The sequence below is a fragment of the Neodiprion pinetum genome, chromosome 5 (assembly GCF_021155775.2).
Source record: "Neodiprion pinetum isolate iyNeoPine1 chromosome 5, iyNeoPine1.2, whole genome shotgun sequence".
Lineage (NCBI taxonomy): Eukaryota > Metazoa > Arthropoda > Insecta > Hymenoptera > Diprionidae > Neodiprion > Neodiprion pinetum.
The window spans coordinates 5,961,933-5,986,313 of NC_060236.1; the positions used below are offsets into that span (position 1 = coordinate 5,961,933).

Consider the following 24,381-nt stretch of genomic DNA (forward strand, 5'->3'; position numbering starts at 1 on the left):
CTGATTTTGCGTTGCAATTACCAAAAAAGGATCGACGATAGCGCAAAATGGTTAGGCGTACCTCGTTTTTCCTAATTCCAACATAACTTGAACAGTTTTTTTTTGATGATACCTGTTTTACCGAATTTTTCCAGTTGCTGTAACAAATGAATTTTTTCTCAGTGTACGCAGGTTACAATTCAAGATTCTGTTTATACATGACTTGGAAAAAAAGTCAAGAAACCGTTCATCAATTTGTTGTATGATATTCCAAGAAACATGTATTGGTAAAGTTTTAAAAATTTAATTTTATTCTATAAATTATAAAATCAGTGCAAACGTTGAACGTGACATATCCTGACAAAAATTTGAATGCCTCAAGGAAGTAAATTTATCCTGAAAATTATATCGGTGATCCTTCCAAGTCTAATTCCTTACTTAACGCCGTGTAGACGATAAACATAATTTCTCGTCTTCATAGGCCTTTCTCACCCTCAGCTCCGTTCTACCCTCTCGGTCTTATTGTTTCAAAGCAAATATTTGATGTTTGTCTGGAAATAGAAGCTATAAGCTCGTTTGTACAACGAGACGAGAGGTATGCCTGAATTACTCGTAAGTTGTTTCATCAAAGTCTGTATACATATCGTTTATTGGATTAAATTTGCACTCGAGACGAGGACAAAATTTCGCTCAAACTTTATCAATATTGAAACAACACTTCGCGAGGCTATAAATTTTTCCCGAGCAAACCGAAACAGGTGCCCATCAATTTAGCGGAACCTTATGACTTCGCTTTTCAAACTCATCCGTTAGGCAAACAGATTCATTCCGGCTGTGATCGGTGAACCTTTATTGCTCGATCTTCTCCTCTATCCAGTCCGTGAAACTCGCTACACGCGTGTAAACGTCTGGATATCCTTTCGCGCAGGGCATGCCCCAGGAAACAATTCCAATTTGCGTTCCGTTAGTTGTCGTCAACGGACCACCGGAATCGCCCTTACATAACAGAAGAGAAGAGAAAAGAATTAGATAATAACATTAGAGTCGGTCTAATTTTATGATGGGAAAATTATCGAGAATATGAAAATAGCGTTGCAGAAAACTGTTTGAAAAACTGCTGAAAAATCGAAAGGCTTCGATGTGGTTCCAAATAATCGCTGAAAATAATTTACAGACGATCATTTCAAAACATTGCGTCAAATGGATTTCGGAAATTTTTCTCTTTCGCTTAACCAAATCGCCGGTTAACGATACGGCTGGAAACTTGTTACGGTTAGCATGATTCAAGATACTTACGTGGCAGGCTCCCTCTCCTTTCTGAGTCAAAGTGCAGATGTTGCTGTCTCTTACTGATAAATAAATGCTCGAGAAAGCAGCCTTGCAAGATTCTCCGGATATCGTGCGAAGATTAATCCGTTGAAGAACGTCAGGAATCCCCCCCGGGTACTGGATGAAAATATTATTGTACAGAGTTTATACCGTGTATACGTACCATTGATAATGCATATCCGATCGAATGAAAGGATAATAATATCGCGTTTGTAAATTATTACGGAAGTTCTCCCCCAGCCGGAAAGGATCACGTCGGATTCGACCTCGTCGGAATCTTTGAACGGCATACCAACGGGCTGTACTTTTGGACCGAAGACAATAGAAGACGCTAGATGGACGAGGGCAATGTCGTTACCGATCGTGAAGGGGTCGTATTTTTTGTGAGCTATCAACTTTTCCGCCTGATAAGAATCGCCACCCTCAGACAGTAGATTCGTTCCAGCAACCACGGTTATCCACATCGCATTCTGGCTGTAAATGTTACTCCGAGATTAGTCAACGATTTGTGGTCTGATTCTTAGTCGTTGAAGACGTTTGTTTTCCGTACATTGCAGAGTTAGTTCTATACCCTCGGTTACCGTGGTAATTAGCTTCGACTTTTCGTTAGTGTATCGCAAAGAAAGAAGCAGGAAAAAAAGGTTTTTTGCCATTCTTTTCATCGCCGTGAATAGGGGAGAGTCCGTCGGTTTGTACGACAAACTTTCACGATGATCTCGAAAATGGCCGCGTTTAAAATCAGGAACTGACAAGACTTGGCACCTAATTGAAAAGGCGTTGAAAGAAAAATTGCGCAATATAAAATTTTTGTAAATTTAAAAAAAAAAAATTAATGTATAAACTGGGAAAAACATAATCGTTTGTTTAGAAAAGGTAATAAGGAGCAGAAAGTGTATGTCATTAAACATTGAAAATCGCTTTATTTCCGGTAGAACCGTAAGTCCAAATTGAACGGGACCTGGCAATTTTTTATGCCCATCATTTTGTTTTAAAATCCTGTAAGTTTGAAATTTTTCCATCCAGCCGTTTTCGCGATCATCGCGAGAGTTTGTCGGATGGACCGACATTCCTCTAAAAATATGTTTTTAGGATTCTAGATTCTAGAGAGAAAATTTTTTTATCATTTTTGAAATTCTTCTCACGAGAAAATTGTAAAATTTAAAAAAATGCAGAGTCAATTCAAGCTTTTGCACAAAACTCACCCGCTCACGCAGTGCGCTGCTGTCAAGATCCATAGTTCGTTTACGATTGATCCACCGCACAAATGCATGTTGTACCTACGCAGGGATACCTGGTACGGAAAATCGCCTTCCTGGGCGTCGGATCCTCCCACGATTTTCTCGATGCTGTAGCCTAGGAATTTTTACGAGGTTGAAGTGAGTAACGTCGTCGTAACGAGACGTTGAGAAAAAATCACCATTCGCTTATTTTTACAATGATATTGAAGGCACTAGGATTGCGCAAATTGAGTATATTTCTTTTCATTACGGTTTAGTGAATTTCAAACAGTTCCGAAATCGCGATATAACGGTTTTTCCTCAGTGCGAATCGTTACGTTAACGCTACTAACTTCAACGTGATAAGTTTTTAGCGTTTGTAGAAAATCGCAATATAAAATTAGTATATTATACGGTAGAAGAAAATTCGGATAAATTAACAACATTTTTCATCTCTTGACGAAAATGGAGTTCTCATGGCAGACATGTGACTTTGTAAAACAATCATAAATATTTACGAATGATGAATATTCAACGTCACAGTATACTCCTCACCTTTTAAATCCTTAAGTAGTACTTTTTTCGAATATATACGTATTTTGAAATAACAAATTCACTGTCAATATTAATTTGCCTGAACTTGCAGCATCTTTTAAAGTTACACATTTTTTGCGGCGATGAGAGTTTAATTTTCGACAAGGGCTCAAACATTTTTTTATATTCTACTACGTTGTGTTTTTATTTTATTTTATTTTTTTTTTTCAAATATTTCCAGACTTAAGAAAATAAGATTGTTGACAAAATCATTTTGTTTAAACCGATCTCCGTTTACCAATTAGTAGTTTCGCACAAAAAATTCTAGATAAAATCTAAAATCCCAACTTTCGATTCTTATCGACATAATTCGCGGTGTGTTTCGTACATCAAGTTCAATGTAAAGTTGCTTACAGTTACATAAAAGCCAAACTGGTAGTAAGACTTACCATGGCAGACGGTAAGGAGGGTAACAATAACAACAAACAGACAAGTTACTCGGTGCATCGTTGGATATTCCAGTGAACTCGATGCTGAAACTTGGAGAGCGCGTTTATATACTCGCGACGCGTATAAAATCACGTTGGCAATTTTCTGCATTTTTGGAAATAAAATTTATCATCGTTATTATCTGTCTCAAGGTTACGCGATCATGCGTTTCGCTTGTATCAAATCGGGACATCGCACGTTCAGAATTCGGCGATAAGCTTTATCACTGCGTCGATCTATGCACCGATAATGTAAATACACTTGACACGATCGGAATGAGGTTTAAATTTTTTTTTAAATCTTCCGTACAGCGAACGAAAGTTGTTATACTTGCCCCCGATGACAATTAACACGGTCAATTTTACAACAATATCTGCGTTTCACGCTCAACAGTATCTTCGATAGCATGCCTGTATTGACTTACATTATCTCAACCCACTTTACACCGATCGTCATCGTTATTGTTTACGTGATTTCGATTTTAATTACCGACGCCTCAAGGATGTCGACAATTTTACTTCCGACGATAAGTCTCATATTAATTTTCACTCCGAAGTATGCTACACAAATTTTCTCCTCTCTTATGGTTTGATTTTTACCTCACGTTAATTACATTCTTTCGCCAAGTTTTACAACCACAACTTAGACGAACGTTTATAATAATTCCTGCGCAAGTTGCAACATAAAGAAATTAAACAAACGTAATCGAGACAAAAATTCTCCTTTTAAAACGTGCAGGATGAAAGGGGATTTTTTTTTTTAGTCATGTGAACAAATCTTTTACCAAAGGTTTTGCGAGACTTTTCTTATTTTGCTTCCGTCTCGTGTTTCAAGAAAAATACACGCCTTTCAACCTGGGATCGGGCGCAACGTGAAAGAAATAACACTAATTGCCGGGAATTCTCGTAAAATTCTACATCCCATCAAAGTACACTGTTATGTATGACGGTGAATGGATTATACATTTTTGTAGAATCGTTATTTCAATGCAGGCATCTTTGCTCCGAGTTAATCCGGTCAAAAGGATAAAAGCTTGACCCGCGAATGAAAAAAGCTTGATACCGAATTAATGAAGGTGATGCGGAAGTTCCGAGAACCCGAAAGTCAAACACGAGCTTTCTGATACTTTACTTCGATTATATTGACCATGATTTGATCTCGAGATAATTTCTAATTTTTGCAATCGGTTGTTCAGCATTCGAAGTAATTAACTCGAATTTTTTTTTCGTTTAACCCTTACTTGCCACAATTCTGTAGAATCACGTATAAATTTGCGAGACTGGGGTCCTTCACACCCTAGCGAAAAAAAAAAAATGTTATAAAAAATGAACTATTGAACATTTTCACTAAAAATTATTTTTAAAACATATCGAAGGCTTGCTTTAAAGAATCATGTAGTTAATATAGTCAAAAATTCAATTAAAGTACATTAAAGAAAAAAAAAATGCAACAGAAATCTTAAAAAAATTTAACGGTTATTTTAACAAAAAAAAAACAAAAACCATAATGTTTTTAAATTAATTTTTTTAAACATCATTTTAATTTTTTTTATTATATTCAATTATGGAAAAAGTAAGGGTTAGATAATATCTAATGACTATTTGAAAGGCGATAATTTCTGCACACGTGAAACGTTAGTGAAAATCGGTCTCCAGGCCGGTTCAATTTGATTTCGAAATGAATTTCGAGTATCACGCTTGGAGCTCTCGAAAGTTTGTTGCGAATATCGCTTTGATCAACCGCCGACTGATGACACCCTCAAAGTTTTTTTGTACAGCCTTTTCACTTGTAGATTGTAATTATAATGAGATGATTTTCTTTTTTCTTATTTTTACCTCATTCGTGTATCAAATTCTTTTTACGAATCGAGAAGAATAAAGTCGAAGTATATACTTACCTATGTGTCGCAGGAATTGAATTCATCTCCACGGTATCGTTGACTCGGTGAAAAATGTCGAATCCGTTTTTTGCCTCGCGATGAATCGATCGACTCTTACGAATGCTTTTCATCGTGCTTCAAGATCCCACTAAATTCCGCTTGAGGTAAAACTTTTTCTCTTTTCGTGCTTCGTACTCTTGACTCTGTAGTCGTTTCACTCTTTGGCTCTCACTCTCCTCTCCCCGAGAGAGACTTTCGGTGTTAAAAAGTCTACAGACCGTTTGTCATTCCGTTCAGATTATTTATCCGGAAAAAAAAACGACTATGAATCTAAACTATTCACCGATAAATGAACAGCTGGTTAAAAAATGGTTGTATATATTGTATATTGTATAACGCTCCCAAAAAATTTTCACAACTTCGATTTTTCGGTTAGAACATTTCTAGACGGCTTTCATTACGGAGCGATTTTTCTCTGCTTTTTTGGCAAATTCAAATTTTTTCATAAACTTCACGGTGAAACCTGTCTAGAAATATTCCAAGTGAAAAATTGAAGTATTGAGAATATTTTTGGGTATCTTCAGAAGGTTTCAAAGATGTTTCAGTTGATCAAATAAAGTCAAAAGCGTTTAAAAAAAAATTGATAAAAAAATCGGCCCATCTTGAGAAATGTTTGAAAAAGTAAATATAATTTTCGAGAATTTTTACCAGTTGAATAAAAAATCGTCAAAAATTCTGAAATTTTTTTTAACAATATTAAAAATTGTGAGGGTCAGACGTTGGTTGGGTTCGCATGGAATTTCCCATATAGGTACGTATAGACGCGATGACGTGATTAGTGAAATCTATTCGAAGCTGCGTGTCATATTTTCCGTTGTGAAAAACTCGTTGATAATTTCCGCAAAGCTACCGAGTTCCGGGAACTTTGAAGTTTTCTCGTTACTTTTGTTTCGTCGTTTCATCTTTTTTTTTTTCGAAAAGCACTGCCTGCTTTTATCTATTATACACACCAGGTTTGCTCTCGTTCGCTAGCGGTTCGCTTAATTGCCGTAGAACACGTCCGCACGCTTCGCCGACTTCCTTCATTCATAATATCTGACTGTTTGCGTTTGTCCCGCACCGGGTAGAGAAATAATAATGACCCTACCCGGCAATTAAATCCCCGTCAAACCTCAACCTTTCGCACTGTGAACTATTGTTATAATGCACACCTTTATACGCGTACATTTAAAATCGTGCTACCTGCACAATTTACACACGGACGGCGATGTTTCTCTCACTGTTTCTCGAACAATTATTTCACCTTTGTCCGTTTCCGTAGCCTCGAACAAACTCCGAGGAAACAAAACTTCTTTTCCACTTCACACTACAAATCGAAATTTCGTTTTGACAAAATAAATTCGGACGTTATCGAATTGTTGGAGGGTTGGAAAATTCGAGAAAAAAATTTCAACATTCTCATGGAAACTTCAAACTCGATTATTTTTCCTCGCAATCGGTTTTTGTTTTTTACTCCCATTAACGACGCAATGCAATATCAATTTACTCACTGAGTCCTTGTTTGATATAACAGGTGAAAGATGAACGAATATTTTCACCTGAAGTTGAAAAATATTTTGCATTAAACTATTAATTATCAAAAAACTTTACCGCTATTAAGACCACATACTGAAATTTACGCAATAATGAATTAATCGATCAATTTTTACCGATTCAATCGAGTCGTGTTCGATTATTTTTTTGGACTCGATTGTTCGATGCACCGATTACTTTTATCTTAGCGGTTTTGTCTTAAGTCTCGAGGCAGATTCGTTGACTAATTAATGCTCCTTGTTTTCAAACTCTTTCCAAGTTCCGAGTTGTAATTAAGTGTTTTCGGGTTGTAACAGCGGGCTTACGGGCAAGCAAACGCGAGGCGCGTTTAATTTCTTATTCAAAAAGTTTCGCCCACCGGTCTAGATACTTAGAATCGGAATATATTAACAACAAATCGCACGCCGAAGGTGTGACTGCAGGGAATTTTGCCGAGTGGCGGTGTCGTTATTTAAGTAAGCTCGATATCCCCAGTTTCGCACTAATTAATTAATCCCCCGGTTTCGAGTCGAGCAACATTGTTTATATATTATACTCCGATTCCAGAGCGTATCAACTGATGCGAAAGAAAAAAGCTGACTTGTTTTCACCAACTCGTTATACTCGCTTGCTAATTAATCAGCGGACACCGTTAAATATAACGCGAAAATATCACGGTATTAAATACCGTCGCATTTCACCTTACCTCGAAACCTACGTAAAAGTATATATTTAAATGTTTCTGCCGGGCGTGGGCGACGAATTGTGCGACGCAACGAAGGATTAAAATTTTATAACCAGATCTGTACAACCGTATTTTCAACGTTTTTTACCAGTTTCATTTGCCATTTGATACCTATTAATTCGTTACTCACTCTAATCACCTGATATTTCAGCATAAAATAACAACGCAACGGTAATAATTGTATTCCGTTAAAATATCTTTCAATTCTGGTACAATTATGCAGTGTATAACATTTGAGCAGCGGGGAAATTACGAACATTCAATTACTCAGACATATTCGATTACATATACATATATATTTTGGCTACAGAGCGAATTGAAAATCTGCAACATTGACGCAAAATCATCGCGCTTGCGATGATCGGCGATTTTCGATGTTTCGTTTTAAGCAAAGCAAATTTTCACCCCGCGAAACTCGAGGGATCGCCTTCGTTAACTTCGTATTCTAATGTATATCAAATCTTAATTACGGTATCGAGTTACGCTGCCGCAAGTTTCTAATTCTAAGAAGAAACTTTCGCAGAGCCAGTCCTCCGGAATTTCCAGCTCAGTATTAACCGACTGCCTCGGGTGATAATCCCTCCGAAAACTCGATTATCAGCTCTTGCGAATAGTGGTTGAACAATATTAATCGCGGTACAACACGAACGGCTTTAATTGCAGCGTTAGAGAAAAGATATTATTTGGTTAGTGGAGCGATCGGTTGTTACCCATAAATTCAAATTAAATATTCTGACCGTATCTGATAATACGGAACGAAATATATGGGTCATTCCATGTCGACTCGACCAATGATTTTCCCTCACCATTTTTCATATGCTTCGGGAAAAAGCACTCCTTTGGTCTTTGTGATTACTCAAACTTATCCGAAAATCGGTATTTCTGAGTGTTGAGAAAAAAAATTCTCAAACAATATTATTCTTCATCTCAATCGTTGTATCAGCCGTCATACGATGGGGTGAATTTTTCTTCTATGGTTTTCCAGTACTTTGACCGTCTTGAACAAATTAAACATCATGTTTCAACGATTCAAATATTCTTAAAACATTACCGAAAATTCTACGTCTTTGCGGAAAAGGATGCAGAATTGAATACGGCAGATTCTAAATAATGATCTTTCCAATATTTGACCTTCACCCATAATTGTGACTTGAAAACAGCGATTACAGACAAGCTTGCGTCACAATTGCAGGATACAGAAAAAAAATCGATCATCAATTCGTCCTGGCATTTTTACCAATCTCTGGACCGATTAGGTACCCACTTTATCAATCGGTCGCAACGGAAGTGAGATAAAAAGAAACCGGACGTTTCTGCTCTTCCTCGTTTTTTCCTCCTAGCTCAGCTCTTTCCTGTTTTTTTTTTTTTCTTTTTTTTTTTCTTCTGAAAGTAATCGGAGCTTTCGGTTTTTGTGATCGAGGATTTTTTTTTCCTCGACAGTCTGCTGCACACGATGACGGAGATTTTTCGGCGAGAAATAATCACGGCAGACTTCGAATTCAATTATTTGTTTACCAATTCGTTTGAAATTTTGAAAATTGCCCAATCTTTGTACAGGTTCTGAGAAAAAATGAATCGACACCGAAATTACTTTCCTTTTTTGTAAAATAATAAATGGACGCTTGTCGCTGTTGTGAAAATTGTCTGGCACGAGAATAATCACGATATTGAACTAGTTTTTTTTTTTTAAATTATTGTTATTATTTTTTTTTTAAAGTACAATCGACGAACTTAACATCCGAATATTTCAATTCCCCGTCTTCCATTTCTCTGACTATTCCTCTTACATTTTCGTTTTCTCTTTCAGGAGGAAAAATCTATGGTATTTAGCGGCAGCGTTCAAGACGCCGGTTCCTGCCGAATGCTTTTGTGGAAATACCTCAAGGGCCAAGGGATTTTTTCAGCGGTTGGGAAACGGTAACGGTGAGTATTTTACGCTGGATCGAATCCGGTTCGAGAGTCAAATAAAATCTCGGCTGCTCGGGGGTGAAGAAAAAGAGCAGAAAGAGAAATGGGAATGCACGGGGTGAAAGCGGGGAAGAGAAGAGAAAGTAAAGGCGAGAGTTAGCGAGGAATGAGAAGCGTTTGAAATTATCAGTTTCTTCGATTTTTGCTCGTAAGAAGCAAAATTTACTTGTCATCAATTTTTAGTTACAGGATTCTCGTCAACGCGTGTTCCAGATTTATTTTTATTATTATTTTTATGCTTTATATGATATATTCCTTCATTCGGAATTTTATCTTTTCGAAACTTTGCACTTTCAGAATTATGAGCGTCAGGCTTCGGACCATTCGGAATTTTAATGTTTTGTCAAAGTTTGTTTTTTTTTTTAATCAAGTTTCGCCACAGAAAAATTCGGAATTAAGCGCTTTCGGAACTTTTCAAATTCGGAACTTCAATCCCGCCTCACGAAGAGGCGTACACGAAACGTTGAAAAGGGTGAGAATCAGCTGATTCTGATCCGCGGGTCGAATGCGCTTTGAAAAGAAACGCTAAATGGGTAATTTTTGCAGCTCGTATAATGGCGTACGTGCTTTCACTGTACTGATTTTATCGCACTTTAGCGAGGGCGCCTGCTCGTCTTGTTTGTTTATTTGTTTGTTTGTTGGCTTGTTTGAATTTTGGCAAAACGCGTGTACGCGTTGTATATATATAATATAACATTAAACATAATGCACAGACCGGTATTAAGTTGTGGAGAAAATATTTTCGAAAATCACTGCTGGCATGACATATTTTCTGTACACATATACATTTATTACAAATTTCGCGAGGCTGGACGGGTTTTCACATATACATAGGAGGAAAATTATTTTCATTCCATCATATAAACGAAGAATATCGTATTTGGGTATTCAGCAATCCTACATGAATCGAAGTTACGAAAATCCGATATTTCTTATTTTTTCTCAAACGAGAAAACGGCTTACAAGTCTTGCACTTTCCGGTTGTATCCACAGGCAATATGATTTGGTACCCAGTTTTAGAAAAACTTGTCATTTATACCGACGATTATATTCGTACGAGGAGTGAAGCGTAACTTCGCATAATCGATGTAAAAGTAAAAACAGAAAGTCAATTCAGAATGAATAGCGTTAGATCAAAAATCGTATAAATCATTAGAAACTTCCGTTGTTGTATTTAAATATCCTCAGATGGTGGTGTAAACAATTTCTCCGTCGCATTGTTCGCAACGTTTAATCAATTCTTCACGACTTATTCATCAGGGAATCGGTTATGTTGTATAGTCTCAATTACACGACTTAAAGGTGGTAAAATACGGTTTTGTATATTACGCCTGCTGTATTAACGACGATTTTGCAGGTTAAATTGCGTATACATAGAGATTAGCTGCAAGTGACGTCCCTTCTGCAACGGTTTATTAAACTCGGTAGGGAAATGTCCATACCTGTATACGTGTATCGAATGTGAGTTTCTTGCCAGGTTTAACCCTGTTGTTAAAGTTTATCAAACTATTCGAAGGCTTATACTTCCGGGCGATATATTTCACGAGGCGTGTAAGGCGAGCAGTCTGTAAGCTGCGGAGTGGTGATTCAATCTTTCTTAGCACGCTTTCGCACAACGTTGCATGTTTGGGGCGGGGTTGACATTTCGAATTCGAAAAGTTTCGAATGCGAGAAATTCCCAATTTTTTCCCGGTGAGACTTAAAATAAAGAAATCAAAGTTTCGAACGGTCCGAAACCCGAGGTTCAAAGTTCCGAAAGGGCGAAAATGAAAAAATTTTTAATCCGAAACACCGAAATTACGAATGATCGAGGATTTTCAGTTCTGTGAATTTCTTGCTTGCTGAAATTTCACCACATTGATCTTTCTAATTTTTTACACCCAATCGCTGAGTAAACTACGCTGCGCGAGTATGTTTTAATTTTCGGAACTTTGCTCAATCGTAACTTGAATTTTCGAAATCTTGGATTTCGGAATCTTGAGCCATCGGGTTTCTCACCATTCGAAACTTTGTTGCTTCTTCAAAGTTTGATTTCTTTACTTCAAGTTTAACCACCAGATAATTCGGAATTAGGCATTTTTGGAACTTGAATCCCGCCCCAAATGTTTCTTTTTTTTACTTCATTATTTTAACGATTTTTCAAGTAATGCTCCGGCATGTCAGCGCTGCTACAATTTTCCAGTTTAACGTTTCACTGCGAGAAGCGATCAATTTATCGCTACCTCATGATTCAATCTAATTTTCTGCCACACGAACAATCAAGGCTTAATTTTGACAATTTTCTTGAACTTTTGTTGCCGGTATAACATGCGTAAATAATAATAATATTAACATCGACGTACCGATTAAACAGAAATCTAATACTTCCGTTACACGAATTGTTTTGAATTTATTTCGGGAATGCAATGATTGAGAAAGTGTTTGTTAATAAAAAATCTGTACCAGTGCGTTTAGAGATTTGTAAAGAGCCATGCAACTCTTGCATGGCCGATATTCGCTCGTCGCGTCGCGGCTTTTATCATCTCGTCATTCTGTCAATAAAACGCATTCGCCTCTTTCAGGACGTCGAGAGATTGAATAAGAAGATAAAAGAGAAAAAAAAAGAACAAACACGCTATTCGCATCGAACTCGATCCGTTTCAGCTTCGACAATTTATCCTACAAATTATGTCAAGCTGAAATTATACAAGAGCTCATTATTTTGCAACTTCAGGATTCTCTGATATTCAGGAAACCGTTTTGATTCTGTAAATTTAACGTTTCCACGCATTCTAAAGGTGGCAAATAGTAATTCTTCTTTCAACGTTTCGACACGGTAACGTTACTAACTTCAGTCTCGTGAACTGATTGCGCTGGTTTCTGTTCTTACCCTCAAACAAAGTAAAATTTTCATCTATACTCTCACCACATACGTTATTGATTTAAAGTTGAATTGTTTAAGTCTCATTATGCATGAAAATTTTGGATTTCATTATTTCCCTATGATGCTTTAGATTTCTGCATCCGCACTTTTAACCGTTTGGTCAGCGGTAACGTCTAAACTACAACTCTGAGACAGAAATGTCTCCTAGGCGATTTTTTCACGTTATTGAATTTTCTATATACGCATTATAATAAAAAAAAAAATAAAAAAATTTCGACTCAATTCAAAAGGATTTTGTTGCAATTTTAATACTTTGGATCGCAGTACACCTTAAACTATAACATTTTTCTTCCTCTTTCAATTCTCTGAACGCACATTCTTTTTTTTTTAAATTCTTTTTGTTGCAAATTCTACTTTTAGAAACAATGATTTTTTTTTTTTTCATCGTAAGAAAGTGAGATTGGGCCTGTGATATTTCTTATCTTCCATTTGTACTTTTTCAAAAAATTCGTAATTCGAAAAATTTGAACCGGAGGAAAATGAAAAACGAAAGAAAAATGTTTCTATTTATCAAGTAAAAAAATGGAATTTAAAAAACCTTTGCATACGGTCAGAAAAAAAAAAAATAAATAAAAAGAGAGATAAAAATCATGCGCGTTTAGAGAGTTGAAAGAGTAACAAAAATGTTCATTGAAATATTTGTCCTAGAGTTATAGTTCAAAATTTACCGCGATTCAAACTATTAAAATTACAATAAAATGACTTAAATTTGATCGAGGTGTTTTTTTTTTTTTTTGAAAAAAATGCTCATCCAGAGAATCCGCCATTATTTCCCCTATCTAATCGTTGAAAAATATTTATTCCTCACATAATTTCCACTGAATGTGTAAAAATAATTTCTCGCCATATACCGAAGTATAATAAAGAGGCCGAAATGCGGATCACGAACTTTACACAAAAGTTTAAGGCATTCGAAGGGAACTTTATTTGTAACCAGATGAGAAATGATGAAAGTTTGGAATCGGCATCCTTCGCTTATGCAATACATGTATTGAATAATGTTCGAGCATCCTCGCAGGACTCGCTTGCAGGATGCTGTGGGTCTCGGTTAACACGGTTAAATGTTTCCTCCTTTCCGTAACTCGGAACTTCCTCCTCCTCCTCCTCCTCCTCCTCCTCCTCCTCCGTTTTCCGAACCTATAATCTCTCGGACAATCCCTCGCGTCGCGAGGCGACGATGCTGTACGTATAATACATGCCTGAAACCGACGCGGCGACGTCGAGATCTCGTTGGAAATCTGAAAATCGTGACCCGAATAAACCCCGAGACGCGAGTCCGATCCTGCAGGGAACGTATTTCGCGTATATTCGATTCTTTGCCAATCTGTTCGCGCCTTTTTACCGGCTACGAGGCTCTCCGATTAGCGTCTAGAAATCGTTTTGATTTACCGCGAAAACTGAATGAAAGAAGAACATACAAAAATTTTCATTTAAGGGGGTATTCTAGTGTAGAAATTTGAAAAAATCGATTTTTTTTTTTTTTATATTTTCAAAGCTTAACCTTTCAAGAATGTGTCCTTAAAAGGACAAGTCAAAATTTCAATTATTTTCAGAGATATAGCTATTTTAGTGACACGTCTTCAATACTGGCTCGGCTGGAACGAATTTTACTCGAAACTTTAAACGCGTTTTTCTCAAAACTACATTTTTCAAAACGGTTGACATGATTTCTCAAGTTCTATTGAACCGATTTACTTGAAATTTGGTGAGAATCTTCTCAATACATGTCTCTATCGCATGAACTATTATTATAACGAAATAATAATTTTTACTATTTTTAAAAAATTCAGAAACGTCCAAAAAAGTCAAAAAAAACGTATTATTTTTTCGGACAGCCGTAATTTGGCAAAAAAAAATTTTTTTTCGACTTTTTTTTAGTTAGTACGATTGCTGCATTTATGTAGATTAATAATCTTTTTTTTTCTGATTTTGAAAATGCTTGCAATCGTGACAACATTGGCGCGCCATTTTTTTTGTACCCCCCACTTCAACAACTCATAGCACTTTCAATTTTGTATTTTTTGACTTGTTTTTTTTTTTTTTGTAATCGTGAAATAATAATAAACGCCTGATAAAAAAATGGATGGTAAAAATATTTTTTGTTTTTTGTTTATAGCACTTCAAAAAACACCTCAAATTCATGCCTCTACACTAGAATACCCCCTTAAGAGCAAAAGATTAATCGTTCTAAAAAAGAAAAATTCTACCTTTCTTAATGTGTATTTTCATAAATTAGTTTTAAATTCGAAAGTAATTAATGCAGTATTATTGTTTGTTTAAATTTACGTTTAAAAAAGAATTATTGCAAAACTGTTTCAATTCACGTGCTATTGAATTGCGATTTTTTCAACCTGTTCCATATGTCTCAAATTTCTTTCAAATCATTTTTCCCTCAACTATGAGTATAATACAAAAGTGAATTAAAAAATAAAAAAAAAAAAACTGTGGAATTCAACCAGATCGCGGTAATTCGGTGCTTGTAATCGATAAGCAATCACGGTATCCGCGGTGTTCAACATGCCGATACTGACGGCGAACAGTATAAGCTAATTAATGCGGACTGCACGTGGGTATCTTTGGGTTAGGGGTAAACGTGATTTTCCTGTGATTGTACAGAGGTTGGCGGGTACGATATGCCGAATCATTCCTCTCTCTCTCTCTGAAATTATTGCGTCGAATGAGGCGACCGTTATTAAATTGAGGTCGATTTCAACAAGTAATACGTATCGCTTTGTTCGTGTTTAATTACTCTATCACGTGCGTGTGTGCACAGGCTCTTGATTAGTCCATTGTATTGCAGCGTGTCAGAACAAGCCCTTACAGAATGGGGCGTTGGAATAAATGAAAGGGTTTGATACATGTTTACAAAGAATGAAAGATCACGATTTGTAAAGGGTTTTAATAGTGTTATACGTTATTTGAGGTACCATTTTATACGAAAACATGAAATCAAACACCAAGAGAAATTGAGTATTTGATATAATTTTTGGAACTTGTATTTTTTTTTTTTTTTTTCATTTATTCACCTTTTCTTAAATTCGTTATTTTATTTTTACAATATGAAAGATACACTACTCGTCGCAGGTCTAACAAACTTAGCCTGATAGTTTAAAAAAAAACACATGATAAATAACAAGTAACACACATATATGTATTAAATAAAAAGACAAAATGACGAGTGAGCAAAATATTGTCAGTGAAATAAAATAGAGTCGAGACGGTGACGATGTTTAAAAATGAATTAAAAAAAAAAAAAAGATTACGAGTGCAGAAGTCTTTGTGTTCTCTGTATTGTATTCAGTTAAAATTTCTATCCTGCCAGGATTTACGCTTCAACTCACGGTTATGACACGTCTTATATTATCTAACGACCTACGTACATCTCTAGTAAACCTTCTCGACCCAAACTCGTCTCTCTCTCTCTCCCTCTTATTGTTAGCCTCTTCTCTTATTTCCAATAGAGCATAGAGCATACCAGTTTGTATTTCTGTTATTAAGACTGTTTTTTCATACCCTTTTTGCAGATGGACAGCGCTTGTGATACGACAGTTTCCAAACCTGTTCTATTCTGTGTAAACATTGGTTTTGTTTTTATATATATATGTTAAGGAGATACAGAGACAGACGTGTACAAAGGGAAGGTTAAGAATTTGAGCCAGTAATAATATACAAAAAACAAGAACTATCATAAATACGAGAGTTACATCCGACATTGAATGAAATAAATAAAATATAAATAACGATAGAAATCTTTTAATCATTCATTCGATTGAATTTCACTTCTCTACCTCTCTGATCATATAAATGTATGGACATTAGATCGTTTATTCTATTACATTCAAAATTACACATTCGTACATTCTTTCTGTTATATTTTAATTAGGTCGTCAATTTTTCATCATTCTCGACTGTTTTTCGTTGTTAAATTAACGGTTTTATCACCTATCCATGTAGTCTGACCCAATATGTTCCGTTATCGATGTAAAATCCGTAAATAGTTTTCTTTCTGATGTGCGTCTCGTCTGACCGTTCCTCACGTGAGATGTTCGTTTTTTGTAGATTAACGTGGAAGTTGGTTTCAAATTGTAGAAATGACGTACCAAATTTTTGTGTGACGCAACTGGTCAACATCAGCTATCATTACGGATTAAGTGTTACCGCGCACTTTCAAATTTACGTATTATCGTCACATCCGTAAAATGTATTTATTTCTGAGCAGTTTAGGGTTTGACTAGGTCTCTCTATCTTCGAGCCTCCCCTTCGTAACAAATTGCTCATTATTTAACAATGCCCGTTTGTTAATTATAATATTAACACTCCACAGGGAATAATTACTTTTTATTTTTTGCACCATAAAAGGAAAACAAACATACGAATTAACTTAAATCATGTAAATATGATATTCTTTAGAAACTGTAAATAAGAAAAGACTCAGGCTGAAGGTATATATTAAAAAAGAAATATATAAAAACTTGCCAACAAAATTCAAAGGAGATCGTCGCCTTTCGTAGTTGTCTCGTTTCGTCGTTTAAATTTCTAATATTTCGCTTTCCGTTTTCACCATATTAGCTTTTTTCTATTTTCGTAGTTTTGTTTTTTTACTTGTTTGAAAATATAACATATTGTAAATTAAAATGAACGTTCACGGTTTTATTATAAATCAGCTATCGATCGAAATTTTTGTTTTAAACGTCCACTGCGCAGGTAGAATTTTACGAGACGTGTTAGTCGTTTCGTCGTCGCCGTGATAATGAGAGCGAGAAATTGCTAAGACGGAAATTGTCAACGTAACCACAAAGGTCAAGGCTTCATCTATGTGTTTATATACTAATTTAGTCAAATTATATTTTGAATTAGGCGGGCTTATTCAAACTGTTACACCTTCGATCACGTGCGTATGTAGCGATATTTCCAAAATAGATCAGATTCGTAAATGCAACGAATGAGAATCATTGGACCAGAAAGAAATAGCATTTAGGTTTCATAAATCGCAGGCAGATAAATAATAAATATCAAATGACGTTCAATAAAAAAATAAATTGAGGATTTAATTATATTATCTTTTGACTTACAAAAGTCCTGGATTCTATAATATTAAACATCCCATAAGTCTGTAATTTTATCTGTGTTTCTTTGATTAAACGAACGGAGATTACGTAGAAATTTCAATCAGGCCCGAAGACGTAATTCTAAATCCCCCGAGATTCTTCTCCGCTCTCCGATTGAAATGTCTATTGTTTTTCGTGATCGGCGTCAAACCATAAAAGAAAAACAAAATCAGTATTTTTGACGTCGTGATCGCGAAACACCGTACAACTTACCGTAACAGGTTAAACTGAATATTTCTGTGTCACGAAGTCACAGAATAATTATACAGAAATTTTGTAGCTTTTGTTTAAGCGGAGCTTGCAATGCAGAAGTTTCTTGAAGCTACTTATATCATATATATGTGTATATAGAGATTTATCTTAAAGCTGCTACGACATTATTTTAAGCGCTTGATAAATGTCACGAAATGCAGATAAATTATATATAGGCTTATAAAAACTTTTTCATTCAGCTCTCCGCGCTTGTTTTTCTTGTGTATTATTTTTCCTTAAGTGTGGCTGGTTTTTATTATCTTTTTTTTTCGAATAAATTACCATATCTCCTGGAATTTACACGCCATCAAAATTCCCTTCAACACTCAGGGATGATTATCTCGCCCGATAATTATCGCAATTAGCTCACGATTGGGAGCCAATCAACGGTATGTGGAATTAATTTGAACGCGGTTCTAATCTTGGCGTGTTATCGGTTCGACGAGGTACGGCCAACCCCATTGATATCCGTACCAATACCGGTATTCCATTTCATCTCCGATTGCCAAACGCTGCAGCGTTTGCCGGCAGTGTTGGTTTGTCGGTACGTGTCTATACGGGGCATTCCACGCGAATTCAGTAACCGGTTGACCATGACATTTTATAATTTCACCAAGGATTTTTCCTACGACCCCTGAAAATCTTCCGAAAATTTTTTCGAATTTTTTTAATCAAACCAACGGCGTCATAAAAAATTAAGGTCCGATTCGTTGAACAAGTTTGCAAAATGGCAGACGAATCGGTTTGGTCTGTGTTTTTATCTCCAACTTTGACGAATATTTGCAACGAAAACTTCGTCGGAAACTTAAAAGAAATGACTGACTACAATCGAAGTGGTAAGAACGAGTAAATAAAAATTTCTCCGTCAGTTTCGATCTCTTGCCAAGATTGCGGCGCTTTTATGTCTACCGATTTGATACTTCTCAGTACATTAAAAAACTGGAATGAAAAAGATTACAGCCCAACAAAAGTTACGGAAGGAGAAAAAGAAAAAGAAAAAAAAAAAAAATCGAATAAAGCCACTCGGCTGCCTTTGCTTCGATGCACAATATTTTAATCGCGTTGAGCGCTTTTTATATCTCGCTCTGTTTTCGCGGTTCGTCAATCTTAAGATTTTTCGTAAGAATTGAGCATGACTGAATTTTTTTTTTTTCTCTATTCTCGTTCTCAAGGAGTTTGTTTCGTGATCGTACAATCAAATTCTGGGGTGTTCCTTCTTTGATGGAGAAATCACATCTTAAATTAAGAAGCAAGCAATTATTCCATCATCTTCAACAACCTGGATCATCGATATCGTTAAACACGTTTCGCCGAAACTAGCGTAGAATATTTATTTTCATGAAACTATCGTAGAGAAGAATATTAAGTCAAGTTACATAGAAGCTGAAACAAACATTCAAGAGGGGAAGTTTGAATTATCAATTTTTACCGCGATCCGATCAACTTTCGTCACGCTTGTCTATATTTTTTGGTTCATAATTCCTCGTTACTTTTTAATGTGATACCATTTTGAAGTGAAACCAACGACACGCAGACTGGTAAAATTTCATCTCATTTTCGGTCATATTTCGTGGAATTATAATTTAATGGGTTTTCACTTGAATGTTGTTCGCTAGACGTGGCCTGATTATTTTATAGACGAAAGTAGAGCGGGGCTGCGATTCCGAGGGTGAAAGCGTTGCGAAATGGAGAAGCTCACGCTGTGCAGCGATATTGGGTAATTTTATTGCGCGGATATTATGCGAACGATAGACCTACAGACTCTTGGAAACTCGTGTTATTACGAATTGCAAGTTCATAATTGATTACCGAGAAGCCTTACTTTGCAGTATTGGAATTGCCGAAAACGAGACGAACTTCAGAATGCTGCTTTTGAAGCCAAATTCGGAAGTCTAGACGCGATACAAATATTCTCGAACAATGTTGAATATGTTGAAACGTATTTTTTTCTAATTTGTTTTAATATCATTTTCTTCAATATCGCGTTACCGGGAGTGATGCGTAAGAATAAACGAATATCCCGACGAAGAGAATAAGTAATAAGAATTTAACGTTTCGTCAAACGGATCAATTTTATTTTGTCTCTAGTTTCGTAATGATAGATATAAATATCATAGATCGAATTCTGTTGTTGTAAATATTCTGTTATTCTGTACATAGGTATATAAGTATGAGAAATCTATAGTGCGTGACTCTCGTTAATATAATATGCAGTATTGAAGAAAAAAAGGAAGATGCACTCTCAACTTTGATAAATTTTTCTTTAAGACAATCGATCGGTAAGGGCGTGATTTTTGATTTGAAAAAAAAAAAAAAAACAATAACGACTCGTAAACGATTTGAAAGTAAAAATTGGAATAATTCAGGAGAGTGTTTTAGTGAAAGTGACATCGTACGAAAAATCGCCGATTAAAACAGATTTTTCAGGGTTTCCGACTTTTCGATTTGACGTTAAAAACCCCACAGTATATATAGGTATAAGAATTACCTGTGATCGTGCGTGAAAAAAAATTACGTGCAAAAAGTGACACGTGGATGAAAATCCTGCCGTTATACCCTAAGTACAAGCGATATGTATATACTTATAACGGGAATAACGGTATTACACTCACAGCTAAACTCTAGTTAAACGAGTTTTTAATACGTTTAAATTAAGGCAATAAGTCCTTTTTCGCGCGAAGATAATATTTCCGAGGACATTTATGCGTGGGTATATATCACAGGTGAATCCTGCTGCACGCTGGATTCGGTGGGAAAAACTGCGCCTTAATCGTCGGGATTTTTTCGAGGACTTGGCGTAGCTCCAACGCTTCGTTTTTTTAGCTGCATTTCCGAACGTGTGGCTCGGGATAGTTAATTGCACTACTAAACAGCACTCTTATCAAAGATGACCGACTATCGAATGTTAGGGGGAAAACTGGTGGCAGTTAAATTTCGTTGGGACACACATTTGAGTCGTCTGAAAATTACCGATTATTACAAAAAGAAAGTACGACTAACGACGATGATTAAGAAGCTTTGTTGCACAAAGATTTGGAAAGTCTGGAAAATCAGATTCGAGGATCTGTGAATTTAAAAAATATTGCGTAGTTTACAAGTATTTCTACTTTTAACGAAAAGTTACATTTTTCTATGTCAAATGAATGTGGAATAAAAATTAAACGAGCGACTTTTTAAACTTGAGTTATAGAGAGCTCATCTTTTCGGATGATCTAGGTTGACATTTGGGAGGATAAGAGGGAAATAAAACGTTTTTTTTTTTTTTAAACCAGTCTAACATGTATCCATACTCGTAATTGTTTGAAGTGAATATAGAATCGCGACAATGGACCTTCCGGAATTCTACCTATGTGTGAAATTGCAGAGCGTTGCACGTCATTCGAACTCGACTGCATCGAGCGAACTCTAATCCCCCCGGCGCTTTTAATTAAATTCAACGCCTCTCTCTTTTTTTCCAGGATTTTCCAAAGGTCAGTCGTTTCCAATCAACCCTCGATTTTCCCCTTACGTAATCGATGTCTGATCTTTCCGAGAGCTCGCTAATCGATATCGGCCAATGATACCATTCCTCGTCGTTCTCCGACGGTATTATCCACTTACAGGTTTTTGGCGAAATTGCGCACGTTATTCGATCCTCTTCTGAAAAAGATATCGTTTCGTAGTTCCTAACATAGTTTTCCAATTTCCATTTGACTATCCTGAAGTCGCATTAGCGAACTCGCAAACTTCTTTTTCAAATACCGACATCAATTATCTTCGTACAATTCGTACTTGCGTATACGGTTCGCATCGCTTATTCGAAAAAAGTGTCGCAATCAAAGTACGATATTTTTCTACCTCCGACTAGAGAAATGTTTCTCTGAGCGTACACGATGCTGGTTCTTGTAAGCAGATGGCCGGAAAATTGGCAATTATAGGTTTAACCTGTCTCAAAGTGACCCTCAACGAAATTCGGGAGAAGATTCTTTAAGCGGGTTGTTTTGCAACGTTCGCTAACCCGAATCTGCCGTCCAGAATTCGCTCAACGTCGAATTCCCTGTACGGGAATCGTATGGTACCACCGATATTGAGATTCCAACAGACCCCTGTTCATCGGTTCAGAATTTACCGTAATTCCGATAACTGCTGTAGTCGTGTTAACGAAGCTTCGGGGAAGGAGAAACTTGCAGAGCGGAGATCAAAGCAGCAGCGGTGTTCTGTAAATTTGAGAAAATATAACGAGACGTCGGAGTCGGGATCAGAATCTGCAGGGAAACTTATCGAGGTAAAGCAAGGTAACAATTAGAACTCAACAAGTCAGCTCTACCTACAACGACACGCTCTTCGTGTCTTTCTTTGTGCACATTTCGCACGGAATATGCTGTCGAGCTTTCGACGTTGCATCGCAGGACTGAATGAACGATCGTTTTTATCGCGAATATATATGTATCTAACGTCTAATAGCGCAAGGTCGTAACCATCGAAAATGTGATTTTATTGGCAAAAAGGCGAATAGTTAGTTTATTTTTTTACCATCCACTCTGAAAAGTATCGAACCGTATAATTTAATGGAAATCAAGCGTTCGAAAATATAAACGTAAAAGGTCGTATGTTAGGCAGACAGAAACTTTTTCCATTAATAAGCGAACATTAAAAAAAAACGTCGAAACGGAAGGTCGTAAGCACCATTCTTTTTTCTGTTTTTTTCCGACCATATTTTCATCTTTTAATCCTGGATACGATCACAAAAAAATATAAGTCCTTTTGTCTTTTTCACAGCAAGAGTTCGTAAGACGGCGCTTACGACCTTACGCCATTGGACACCCGATATATTATCGCATATTTTTTCACTCCGGTTTCCCAAGGGTCAAGAGTCTTTTTCAAGTTCACTGAGCTTTAAGTACGAGAGTGGTTGAAAATTTTTCGTTTTTTTTTTCCTTCTTCTCCCTTTTCTCTCCTTATTCCTTGTCTTTCTTCGTCGAAATGAAATGATTTTCAAATATTCGTTTCTTGTTCTTATTACTTGGACTGAAAAAATTTTCGTATTAAGGTAGAACGATCAGGCGTTAACGACGGTGCAGAGAGAAGCTTTTGAGAGAAAAATTCCAGTCAGGTTCCCAGCGCCTCGTGAGGCGGGCAAAGAGCTTTGCTCAAGTTTCGTTGCTTCACATCATCGTTTTCTACATGTTTACTCTTTTTGTATTCCGTAAAGCGTGTATATATATATATATATATATATACACATGTATATACACGTATACGCATATACCTGCCTGCCTGCTTTTTGTACACGTCGCCGCACGTCGTATGAAAAATAGCACGGCGTCGTTCCATTGTGTGTGAAACCCATCATAAAAAGCTTTGTATTCCAACCTATAGGTATAGAACGTACGCTCGTGAACGAAGCTTGCGCGCCACCTTTCATCGTTAGAACAATGCGACGTACCAAAATCCGCTGCACCGAGGCTTCGAAAACAAAAATTTTACCAAAGAGTCGGCTCCGTGTCTTTCCTATCGCGTCGACTAAATCATTAACTTCCTCCTCCGTTTTCACAGTATGTACGAGGATATTCGGCCTACACACAAGCCTCGTATTTTTCCTCAACACGGGTAGCAAAAACTTTCCCCTTGGGTTATTAGGCTCGCTGAATTATGACAAAGGATCCTCAGAGGCGAAGCAAAACATTGTGATATATATGAGGCATTCCGCACAAAACCGACCTACGTATCACCCTCGCCATCGGCGAATTTTTTTTTATTTTCAAATATGGTGTAGAGTGAACAAAAAAAATTTCTTTCACCGGGTTTCACGATTTTTTCAACCACCGGTCTGATTTTTACCGCTCCCAAGAACACGGAAACTTAATTATCGAGGGAATAGCCTCGATCGGTTGGCTTGAAATTTTTTTCATGAATTATTTGTTGAAAAACGAAGATTTTGAGACGACGACGGAAGTGGGCAAACTTTTGGCTTAGAAGCTACGGGTGAAACAAGTTATTAAAGTGTGAAAGAAACTCAGTTGAAGATTTTTTATTTATTTATTTATTTTTTTTGTACACTCTACGCCGTATTTAAAAATCAATAAAATCGACGATGACGAGGGTCAGATGTAGGTCGGTTTGGGGTGGAATGCCCTATAGACGATATGGCAGTCACAGAGATATTTCAAGACGTAACAATATTGCGCCTCGTTTCGCAATAATTTCTTGTTAAAACAAATACGAATTTTTGTGCAATTATTATTCTCGCTAATTCCAGCAATAACAAAAGATATTTCTTAGTCGTCGTTACTTTTCAACTTAATCATTGCTAATTGCGCTTTTTTATCACCGAGCTTAATTTCAGTACGATGTTATAGTGCGATCCTGGAGACACGAAGCGAACATTATACTTTTATGTACAACGA

General features: G+C 36.4%; 1 protein-coding gene and 1 long non-coding RNA gene across 2 annotated transcripts in view; one reads left to right on the top strand and one right to left on the bottom strand.

The window, feature by feature from the left end:
- The window catches only part of LOC124218882 (uncharacterized), a 28,984-nt gene extending 19,315 nt beyond the window's left edge, over nt 1-9,669 (top strand). Inside the window, exon 3 of the long non-coding RNA XR_006883219.2 lies at nt 9,552-9,669. This is a non-coding gene — a long non-coding RNA (uncharacterized lncRNA). The remainder of the gene's footprint in view (nt 1-9,551) is intronic.
- Nucleotides 268-3,602, bottom strand: LOC124218880 (chymotrypsin-1-like). The gene is made up of 5 exons (XM_046625779.1): nt 3,509-3,602; nt 2,511-2,661; nt 1,533-1,782; nt 1,276-1,425; nt 268-975 (listed from the first exon to the last, which is right to left on the bottom strand). Exons 1-5 carry the CDS (start codon nt 3,564-3,566, stop codon nt 829-831), a joined length of 756 nt encoding a protein of 251 aa, XP_046481735.1. The 5' UTR covers nt 3,567-3,602; the 3' UTR covers nt 268-828.
- Nucleotides 9,670-24,381: the final 14,712 nt, after the last annotated feature.

Excerpts from the sequence above, each read along its gene's own strand:
- LOC124218880 (XM_046625779.1), bottom strand. The coding sequence starts at position 3,566 with ATGCACCGAGTAACTTGTCTGTTTGTTGTTATTGTTACCCTCCTTACC. Across the intron at positions 1,426-1,532 it reads CCGGCTGGGGGAGAACTTCC|TACCCGGGGGGGATTCCTGA; the intron begins GTAATAATTTAC and ends ATTTTCATCCAG. Across the intron at positions 976-1,275 it reads AAGGAGAGGGAGCCTGCCAC|GGCGATTCCGGTGGTCCGTT; the intron begins GTAAGTATCTTG and ends CTGTTATGTAAG.